The 10,989-nt window shown below is 45.9% G+C and overlaps 2 protein-coding genes across 2 annotated transcripts; one reads left to right on the forward strand and one right to left on the reverse strand.

The window, feature by feature from the left end:
* Nucleotides 1-2,833: 2,833 nt before the first annotated feature.
* On the forward strand, nt 2,834-7,285 carry GTF3A (general transcription factor IIIA). The gene is made up of 9 exons (XM_026049810.1): nt 2,834-3,001; nt 3,079-3,179; nt 3,787-3,883; nt 4,052-4,140; nt 4,974-5,047; nt 5,926-6,009; nt 6,386-6,615; nt 6,703-6,762; nt 7,013-7,285. The coding sequence occupies exons 1-9, from the start codon at nt 2,834-2,836 to the stop codon at nt 7,172-7,174; spliced, it is 1,065 nt and encodes a 354-aa protein (XP_025905595.1). The 3' UTR covers nt 7,175-7,285.
* On the reverse strand, nt 7,217-10,706 carry MTIF3 (mitochondrial translational initiation factor 3). Its single transcript, XM_026049850.1, has 3 exons — nt 10,236-10,706; nt 8,782-8,927; nt 7,217-7,509 (listed from the first exon to the last, which is right to left on the reverse strand). The coding sequence occupies exons 1-3, from the start codon at nt 10,696-10,698 to the stop codon at nt 7,285-7,287; spliced, it is 834 nt and encodes a 277-aa protein (XP_025905635.1). The 5' UTR covers nt 10,699-10,706; the 3' UTR covers nt 7,217-7,284.
* Nucleotides 10,707-10,989: the final 283 nt, after the last annotated feature.

Raw genomic sequence — 10,989 nt, forward strand, 5'->3', positions numbered from 1 at the left:
GCCTCTCAATGAAACATCACACAAACATACAATTCAATTAGAATAATATAAGACTTACTGTTTAAAAGAGTATTAAGCATCTTTTATTGCTTTTATTGTATTTTAAGCAAATAAGGGGTTTTTTTTCCATTTGTGACTGAAAGTAACTTCAATTTAGAGCTCAGTTTASTGTAACTTTTAGTAAATTTGTTCAATCTATCTGTATGCAAACAAAAAAACCACATTATTTTCACTGATGCATTTTGGGCAAACATAAGTACTTAATTTCACAATTTGTAAGAAAATGAAAGAGCTGGAATTAAGCTGTGATGTAGATAATTTCCCAGTACTATACTCCTGCAGATTCCTAAGGTTTACTTAGCATTCAAGAATGACTACATTTCTTACAAGATGCTTTTCAAATAATGCATTAAATCATAAAAAGCCATGCAATCAAACCTCCCTTGTCTTCATACTCTGTCAGTACCCTGCAGAAATTCCTTCATTGAAAGTGTATCTTCATCATCTACCCCTTCATCAAGCCTGAGGAACATAATGGCTCCAGCTGTCCATATTGACATGAAAAGTCTTTAACATAAATACAGACATTCAGATAATACTAATGTGAAATATTTGAACCTCACATTAGTGGAATAAATATGATTTCATCTACAATAGAACAACATGGTGGGAAAATGACATAGCTTTTGGTTAAAAAAAAGTGCAGTTCATTCACTCAGAAGTTTTTCTGTGAAAATGAGGCTCCTCATTGTGATTACGCATGGATTTTTTTCTTAATTCTGGCTGGATTCTGCAGGCTTAAAGGCATCCTCTTATCAGAGTCTGAGGGATTTATCCACCCTGCTTATTCCTTATTTATTTTTTTTTCCCTAAGTGAACCTCATGCCTTAGCTATGTTCTGTTTATTGTCCCTTCACAGAACATAGATTATTAAAGGTCTCTAGTGGAAGAGTGGATCTTGCGTTGRGAATTCCTTTATATCTCTTGACTTAGTTCTCTCTCTTGTTTTTAATTTACCTCTTAGAGGTTACTGCAAGACTAAATCTCAGGGAATCCACTGCTCTTTCCAGGTCTGCTATGACAGTTTGCAGAAGTTTTATTCCTTGCATAATATTTCCTTGCATAATATAGGAAGATCTGAAATAATATGATATTTTAAGAGGCAAATTCCCAAAAGGGGAGATTAATCACTTTTTTTCTCCCCTCAATTTCAAGTGTGTTTTCTATTTCCATTCTGAGATAAGAAATCAAAGCAGCCTTTCCCTTTTGATTACTATTTGCCAAAATCTGAAATGTCTTCAGGCTGACTTCTCTTCTTAAACAGAGATGAAAATAAGCTGCATTTCTTGCCTTTGCTTCGCAAGGTCCAGCTGCTTGTTGCAGCCATCCTGTTGATCATGCTAAGATTAAGAGATGAGAGACATCCCCTGAGGCCATGGTGATGTTTGGATCCTGGTGCTCTCCCCGGAGCCTTCCCATTCCCTGTCCAATCCCCCAAATGCCTGCGCACCCGTCCTTCTCCTCCTCCTTTCTATCCCCAAATCCCCTCCTTTCCGACTGATTCCTGTCCCTTATCTCCACCTCTTCCCTCCTCCCATTTCTCCTGCCTAAGCACCTCCTCTCAGCATCACCATCTGCTCAGGCTTTTCCAGCCCTTGGGATATATAAAGAGAAGAAGGAATGGGAGCTTTTCTCCCAGGGATGGTTCCCTTGGCGCCATCCTGTGCCTGCCTTCCCCTCCTCTCCTGGCACTCACTCTCTGCAGGGAAAATTGCAGAGGGAGGAAGGAAAAGGAAAATTCCAGGAGGCTGGAAGTCCACACAGTGGCTGGAACATGCTAGGAAGACAAAGTCAACACTCACAGGGAATACCGGGGTAATAGTCTGTGCTCTCTGGGAAATACCCATGAAATACCTGGTACTCCCCAGTAAATCCCTGGGAAAGTTTACCCCATTGCAAGGATTAGCTGGAAGCAGGAAGGAACCCTGGTTCCCTCGTCTTTGCATCGGGACAGACGTGTGAAGACGGGATTTCCATGTCCCTAGAGCTGGGCCTGGCCTCCCCGGCTGCGCCTGCCGGCAGCCCTCACCAACACARGGACAAACGGTCAATTCAGAGGCCTGTCTGATAAAATGAAGTCCACACATCCTGCAGGTTGTAGCAGGTGATGGGATAGCTCCGACATGGGAAATTGGGTGTCAGGGAGGTGCTGTGTGAGGTTTCGGATCCCCCYGTTCAGGGACGTCCCCTGTCCCAAGCCAAGTCCTCTTGGAGCATGGGGATGTGGCACAGTCACGGGTCATGGTGACGAGCTGCTTCTCCCTCGAGATCCTGGGCAGGGAGAGACTTCTGTCTGGGCTGCAAATGCCCAAATYGCACAGCAGGGCTGGTGTGGGTTGAGGGAGGGACTGAGGACACAGTGCCACACTGGGGAACCACGGCAAGCCTGCATGTACCCGGGCATCCATATTGACATCATGAACACCACCTCAGCGCACAAATAATTATTGCAGCAGCTGTTACAATGATTGAAACTGCGGCCTGAAAACGACCATGGAAACGGTAGTGAGAGGAAGGCCGCCCGAGGCTCCGGACTCGAACTGGCAGCCGCCGGACTCGAACCCACACTCCCGGGGCTCGAACTGGCAGCCGCCGGACTCGAACCCGGGGCCCCCAACTCGACCCCTCTGCGTCGCTCGCAGCCCGCCTCCTTAGGCGCGGTGCGGCCACGGCGCATGCGCGGAGTCGCTCCTTCCGGGCGCGGGCTGCGCCGCGGTGTCCTGGCCTGGCGGCGCGGACGGGTGGCGGGAGGGGACACCCGGCGGCGCCGCGCATGGCTCGGGAGCGCGCGGCGGCGGCGGCGCGCGCCGACGGCGGGARCGGGAGCGGGAACGGGAGCGCGCAGCCCGTCCGGCGCTTCCTCTGCTCCTTCCCCGGCTGCGACGCCACCTTCAGCAAGGGTTGGCGGCTGGACGCGCACCTGTGCGGCCACACGGGCGAGGTGAGCGCGGCCCGTCCCGCCATTCCCGGCATTCCCGCCATCCCGCYTCATCCCCCCTTCCCGCTCTGCTCCCCCAGAGGCCCTACGTGTGTCCCTACGAGGGCTGCGGGAGAGGCTTCACGCGCGACTTCCACCGCACCCGGCACCTGCTCACGCACACCGGTGAAAAACCCTTCCAGTAAGCACAGATTTTACTTACTGATTTATTTATCTATTTATTATTTATTTATTTAACCCCTGCTCTTAGATCAGGCCGCTCCTGCCCTGCTGGAAGCGAAGGGGAGCTGAAACYGGCGCCCACGGGCCGTGCTTTGGTAGCGGGCCCCCCTTTGCACCCCACCCGGGTGAATCTTCCCAAGTTTTCTCGGGGGAATCTCGGGGAATCTTCCCAAGTTTAAAACCTCGGATCTGGCAGCGCCCCGAAACGGAGGCTTGCAGCATGGGGCAGAGCTCTCCCAATAACTGAACGGTATGAGGAGAACAGTTAATGTTACCAAACCCTTGACAGCTGTGTGTCATGGATTAGAAGCCAGGAATTCTTAGGAATTCTTCCATACTTTATTAAAACTCCGGGTGCTGACATGTTTGCCCAGTGGTATTTTTGATAGCAACTTAACATGTGACTTATCTTACCTTTATCTTACTTTTAAACTCTTCTGTTTTTTCCATCTATCTGGGTTGTAAGTTTTAGCCCTTCTCTTGGCCTTGTCCAACAATTTATGYGTCTGCTTAGGAAACAAACGGCTATTTGAAAGCGGTAATAAGGGCACGCTGTTCATTTGTAGGTGCACGGCTGAGGGATGTCATCAGAAATTTGGCACAAAGGCCAACCTGAAGAAGCACGTCGAACGCAAGCACGAGAACCAGCRAAAGCAGTACGTGGTGAGTAACTTAGCCTTCGTGCTGCAAAAGGAAGGCTCAGGCAGCCCCACTTCGTGTGTGTTGTGGAATTATGGGGCTGTGTTTGTGGGAGTGCAGCTGCTGTGGACTCGGAAATCAAATTCGGTTCCCTTTTCTTGGCCTCTAATGATACCTTAATTCCCCACGCAGTGCGACTTTGAAGGCTGTAGCAAGTCTTTTAGGAAACATCAACAGCTTAAAGTTCATCAGTGCCAACACACCAATGAACCTCCCTTCAAGTAGGTGGATAATTTTAATAATGAACTGTGGCTGTTTTACTTAAAAGCTGTAGATGGAAGCACGTGCCTTCCCTCCGCCTTTTTGCTGATGTGGCATTTGAAACCTGAAACAAATTTCTGTGAATTTGTGGACGTGGGTGAAGGTGCCTTTATTGTGCTGTTGTGCAGTACAGCCTGTCTGGGTGACAGTCGTGACACACTGTCCTGTTGAGCTGCAGGTGTTTCCATTGGCTACAGGGAGAGAAAACAAAAACCTTCAGGCTCCCAGGGAGAGAAAATAAAAATTCACTTTGTCCTAGGGTGCAACCTAACCAAAACTCTTGCGTGGCAGTGAATACAGACAGTGAAATCGCCTCTGTTCCTCAGCAAAACACAGTGGCTTTGCTAACACCGAGCTAAGCAGCGGTTTAAGAAGGGGGGTGAGGCTTGGCTGGACTAGCCTGAGAAGCTGGGCATGGCAGCAGACTGCTAATGTGGCACGGGAAGCCTCCTGGAAGCAGCGTGGGAGCAAAGCAGATGTTTGTCTCTTGTAGATGGACCTTCCCTGAGCGCAGTGTGTGGCTGGGTCAGGCCCCTGGGAGCTCTTGCTTTGCAGTGCCCTGTCTCCCTCCTCTGCAGCCCCAGCGGCTTAGGCTGGTTCAGGGCTGATTCAGTAGCAAAACGGATCAGGTCTCGAGCAGAAGAGATCTCTAGGCAAAGGGACGTGGGTTATTTTGCCCCCTTTGATGTTGCATTCGCCTTACTGGAGAAAAGAACATGTGGAAAACTGTTTCCACATGTAAAAACTGTATGTGTGGGGAAAACTAAGCCAATGTTAATTAATTAATTCCTAGATGCAGTCATGAGGGATGTGGAAAACACTTTACTACTCCAAGCAAACTAAAGCAGCATGAGAAGATACATGAAGGTAACGTTTTCCTTTTTCCTTCGGTTGTGTTTCAGCTAAGGAACAATGGCAGACAGCAGGTGCAGATGTTTAGCAGATGTGAAAGCAGACTGAGCCTCGCCATGCAGCTGGACAAAACGAGAACAGCTGCCTTGAGGAGGCAACTGCAGAACCGTCCGCAGGCACAGCCTCACTTTGGGAGGCTGAGAGAGCCCWGGGCCCCTTCTGGTTGTATTTCTTCCAGTGCACTTCCTTATCCATAATTCCTCTTCAGGAGAGAAGATGGGATTCAGGTTAAGGCTCTTGTCTAGGCCTCTGGAGATAAGGATCTCTTGCCAGTTCTGCCACAACCTTCATGCACATTGAATTTTTGACATTATGGATGTATTGACATGGAAAGTATTTAAATGGGGTTGATGGGTGGTGGGCACGTTTGTGTTTGAGCTAATCCTGAAAAGAATGGATGCACGGTAGCAGCCTTCGTGACAGTTAGCTTGTTTTCCAGCCCTAGGAARAAGGAATAAGGGGCTAGGAAGAGCATCTTGGTGTTGTGTCTAGGTTGCTTCCTTAAGCCACAGTTGTTTATATTGGAAGGGACCTCTGAAGACTKTGTGGTCCAACATCCTGCTCCAGGGAGGGCCAGTTAGGGTTGTTCCTGGCTGTGTCCAGTCCAGTTATTGATTTCTCCAGGGTTAGGGACCCCAGTGTGGTTTCTCCAGGGTTGGGGACCCCAACGTGTTTTCTGGAGCAGTGTGAGAGGAGATGAGGGGCAMTTGCCTTTCGTTTTCATACACCGAACATGTCAAACAGCCAGTRAAGGCTGAAATTCAGCTGTGTAAAACTGGACTCGGTTGGTCAGGGCCTTTGAGACTGTACACGGCTCTCATGTCTCTCCACAGGCTACACGTGCAAGAAAGAAAACTGCTCATTTACGGGAAAAACTTGGACAGAATTTCTAAAACACAATAAAGAAAGTCATACAGGTAAACGCCAAACACTAAATTCTGTGCAGTAAATGGAATTTTCTTAACTTTTGATAGTGTGTTGTTTTACAAATAGGAAACCAAATGCTAATTTCAAGAGAATTGCTGCTTGTGATTACATCTGGACAAACTGTTTGCAGCTCCTAACAGGCAAAAGAGCTGCCATTCTAGCTGGACTCCAAAAGGAATAAACTACTCGCTCTCCTACCTGGGTGATTCATACTGTATTATTCTGTGCCTCGYTTCCGAATTCCCGGCGGTTCCTGTGAATTTGAGCTTTGCTTCGGACRATTGCTACTTCGCTTCTGAATTCCTCTGCATCTGAATCCCTCTGCAAAGCTGTTAACTTCTATCTGCCTCTTTCTTTTCCCCTCAGAGCCCATAGTTTGTGGCGAGTGTCACAAAACTTTTAAACGCAGAGATWATCTCAAGCAGCACCAAAAAATCCACGCCGTGGAGAGGGAATTTTGCCGATGCCCGAGAGAAGGATGCGGGAGAACCTACACAACTCCCTTCAACCTTCAGAGCCATATTCTTTCCTTCCACGAAGAGAAAAGGCCATTCTCTTGTGATTACCCAGGTTGTGGAAAAGTGTTTGCAATGAAGGTACGCATATTTTTATACRCTGATTTTTTTTTTAACCTGAATCACACATGGTGAAAGCCTAACTCTTTCCTTCTTTGCACCCTGCAGCAGAGCCTAGCAAGGCACACCATTGTACATGACCCAGAGAAGAGAAAGCTGAACTTAAAAGTAAGCCCTGTGCTAGAGGAAATCCTCTTAACTCTTCATTTCCTGTCTTTTTAGAGAGGAAGATACAATGTTAAATGCTTTAAAATTTGACCTCAGACTGRAAAACAGGCCAGCTCTCTCTTTAATTTGGGGGAATCCCACTTGCTGAAACTACTTTAAATAATGAAGCATGTGTGTTTTCATTCATGATCTACGGAGCAAAACCTCCTCATATATGTTATGTTGCTAATGCTGGATTTATTTCTCACAGAAGAAGCGGTCCCGTCCTAAGAGGAGCTTAGCCTCCCRCCTGAGTGGCTACATTCCTCCTAAAAGACAGCCAGGAGATACTGCCGTTCCGACAGAAAGCACRACGGTGGATCAGCCCCTGGAAAACGAAATACCTGCTGTTGAAATTCTGACTCTGCAGTAAGGGTTAATTGAGACAACTTTATGGAATGACCAATGCAGAGCTTGACAATAACTTTTTTTTTTTATTATTATTATTGAGAATTTAATACTATTCACACATATTCATTAAAGTTACTGATTCAACTCACTTGATTTTGGAGCTTCATTCTCATCTTTCCTTGCTACAGGGATAGAATTTTCCAGTTTCTGTTTTTCTAGTTTCTGCTGTGCTTTCAACTCCTTTTCAGACATGTGCCTCAAAACACAGGTACTCACTCCCTCTTTAATCACTTTTGGCTTGGAAAGGTAAGTGGCTTTCTCAGACACAGTCTTCAAAATCTGATCAAAAACCGTGAACTGAAAGGAGAAAAAAAAACAGGACGAGATGCACAAACACAGGTAGAAACAATGTTCTTTACTTACGTATCCTCCCCGTGGTTCTTCTGTGGCCTAAAGCCAGCTAGATCTCTGTTAGTTCTGGCTTTAGAGGTTCAAGTTGTGTTGTCCTAACAATTTGTTCCTTACTTATAATTTGTTATAGAAAAGTAACTTAGCCTTATTTCTAACTTTTAGGTTAATTTTCTGACTCTCTGTTTGCTGTTTAAATGCTTTTGTGAAAGTGCTAACARCCCTGCATCCCACTCCCCATCTTTTTCAGTAGAATCACTTATATTATTGGTCTCTTCCCATTTACTGGGAAATATTGTTCTAAAATAGCAGAAAATGATAGGACTGTATCTGAACTAGTGTGTTCAAAAGGGGGGGGGGGGAAGGAAGTAAATCCTCAACACATTATTTTTCTCTTAATTATGAATTAAAGGAAATCTACACCTGGACTGTAGCATGGAAATGCTCTGCTCTATGTGCCCTATCCAATTCCTCCCCCTTTCCCCGTAAATTCAACTTTAACAGAACAATTTTGTTCCCTTCATATAAAGTGACAATGCAAATCTGTTCTAGCAATTTAATAAAATCAAGAAAAATGAATTCACTGCAACAAGAACATATTAAAAGAATTAAAAAGAAATTAAAAAAAACACTTCATACAGTGAATTTTTAGAAAAAAGTTTGTGCAAGTGACAAGACAAAGGCCATGGAAATACTAACTTAGCCAACAAGTCTTTAAYGTCTGTATAGATACATTCACTTGATAGTCCTGGAATGCAGCACATTGGCAGCTTTCAGCAAAGCACTGGAAAATTAASCTATACCCCCACTGCACAGATGTATTTTCCAAAGTTGGGTTACTTAAATAAAAACAACTGTGTTTTTCCTGCATTATTTTAATCTCACTGCTAAACTTTTAAAGCAGTGACTTCTCCAGAGAGCCAGGGATGGCAGAGTTCTGTGAATCCAACTAAAAAGCTGGCACAGGGAAGAAGCAGGGACTTTGCTGGCAAGGCCACCAGTTTTCCCTGCAGCCCTAGGCACAAGCCCCTCAGACTGTCTCTGCTCTTCCAGAACTGCAGTGTTGGAACAGACACAGGTAGGACAACCATTATTGCCACGGGACCGAGACCTTCAGGCATTTATTTCAGCAGCGAGGGATACACTGCAAGTTAAACAGTATTACCTGAGGAGTGTTCGTGTGGGGCCACCTGCTTAGTGGATTTGGTAGCCTGCCCTTACCATGTCCGCAGCGCTGTCTTTCGCCTGGCGCACGGTGACTTTCACGTGGTACTTCTTCTCAATCCACTGTGCTATCTGCTTAGTCTTGGTCTCTAGGTCATTCCTGGCGATACTTGAAGAAAAGGATAACTCCTTCCGAACCTGCTCTGTTTAAAACAGAACTGTTGCAGCATTGGCTTAACGTTTGACAAACTTTCAGTTGCCTTTTTCTTTTCTTTGTTTTTTTTTTTTTCAAATAGCCTGTAGTGCTCTGCCTCCTCACCTCCCATCCTCAATGTTACTTCCTCATACCACAGAGCATCCCAGCCTCACTCCCACCTCAGACGGTGGCTAACTGGCCTTTTGCTCTCATTGCCACAACCRAAAACCTGACTGAGGCACAGAGGGAGTGTGAGGGGCTGTAGGGGAGAAAGGCTTAAAGTATTTTTATTTTAATTGCAAATTTGTTTTCACGAAAACACAAAGCCACCGAAACGTTCAGACCCTAATGCAGGTCTAACAAGGGTRAGCAGGTATAAGCACCCTTGTGGACCTGCACTTAAGAATACTGTATGAATTCTTAAATTTTGTGCGTACGTAGCTAAATGGGAGAGCTTTAAAATTAAATCTCRGGCACGTTTTCCCTGGGCATGGTGAAATGCAGTATCCAGTTGGCAATAACAAGCCTCATTGCATGTTGAAACAAGCTGAGCTCTACCCCTCTTCATGCACAAGCAGTTTAGAAGGAGTTACAGGTTTTCTGTGCGGGTTCTGGAACAGAAAACTCGCTAGCCCAGTAGGTCTTTTCTGAAACCAGAACTGCAGCTTCAAAGCACTGAGACCTCCCAGAGCCTGAGTGTGACACAGGAGGACACAGGGTCAGATGCCTTTCCTAAATCTTCCTTGCTAAACTCCCCATTTGTTAAACTATCGGAGTGATTTAAGAAATTAAACTAAAAAATGTTTAATATTGAAAAAAAAATGTTCTTCCACTCTGTAAAAGAAGAGATGTCTTCAAAGCATTATAAATAAGCAGCTATTAAGGGCTTCAAACTTCTACCTACYTGGGCTGTTTCATGACTGCTGTTGATAAAATACAATTTTTTATCGTGTATCTAATTTCGCAGAGTTTATAAAAACTACTTGTCATTTATGCCTTAAGAAAAGCATATAAATTCAGTGCATGTCATAGAACCAGAATCTAATGTTATTCTCTTAAATAAAAATAGATTAAAACCAAACAAAACGGCAGATGCTAAAATAGTAAATCCTGAGAAAGCAACAGAAAGCTGCTGTGTGGAAGACTCAACTAAGCCACAATTTCGTTTCCCCCCCCCCAGCAAATCCTTAATAGCACAGAAAGCAAGGACATTGCTTTGGGCTTACCCAAACGCAAGTAAGAGGATTTAAGCTGCGGAAACCGCCTCTAATGCCGCGTTTCTCGAGGGGTGTCACGATATTAACAGGGCCCCTACCTGCTTTAGCACTTGCTTTTTTCTTCTCTGCACGACGGAGCTGCTCTTCGTGAATCTGCTTCCCCGTCATGAGTCTGTACACGGGGGGCTCGGCGCTCTCACGAAGCAGAACCAGCTTCAGGTTGTGCTGRTCCATGAGCTTGAGCGCCTCCGCTCGGTGCATGTTCCCCAAGCTCTCTCCATTCTCGTTGATGACATGCAAAATCCGATAGGGAATTCTCCTCCCAACGCTCCCGAACGCCGCCTTCCTTTTCGGGTCTGCGCCAGATTTTACGGCTGTGCAAAAGGGGTTTGTAGCTCCCAACACAGGTGGCTTGGTAGAATCTGGCACCACCAGGGAGGGTTCAGAAAGGATCCTCCTTTGTGGGGTCTCTGCTAGGATGGCACCACAGAGACTCCTCGTGAATCTGTTCTCCTTTCTGGTGGCTTGGCGTAAAAGCTTMAGCAGGCAAAGGGCAGTCATCCCGAGGAAGCTGCGGGAAGGGAAGGGAAGTCACCTCTAGCAGCTCATGGCCACCTCTGTCAGCTCGTTGCTTCGAGCCACAATTACTACAAAGACTCAGCTCCACCACAGAAAAACTCAATCCTTAAAGCTACCGTGTTGTTAGCCAAAAATATGTCCTGAAAAGTATACAGGCTGAGTGGTCATCAGTATTTTTTATGACAGTAAAGAGAGCTTTAATTGAGAAATACCTGGCAATGGAATAAAATGCAAGAGCAGCTGATGTTGTCTTCAGTGGTTTATAATCTGAGC

Source organism: Nothoprocta perdicaria, unplaced genomic scaffold (genome assembly GCF_003342845.1).
Source record: "Nothoprocta perdicaria isolate Ctin4 unplaced genomic scaffold, notPer1 scaffold_62, whole genome shotgun sequence".
Taxonomy (NCBI): domain Eukaryota; kingdom Metazoa; phylum Chordata; class Aves; order Tinamiformes; family Tinamidae; genus Nothoprocta; species Nothoprocta perdicaria.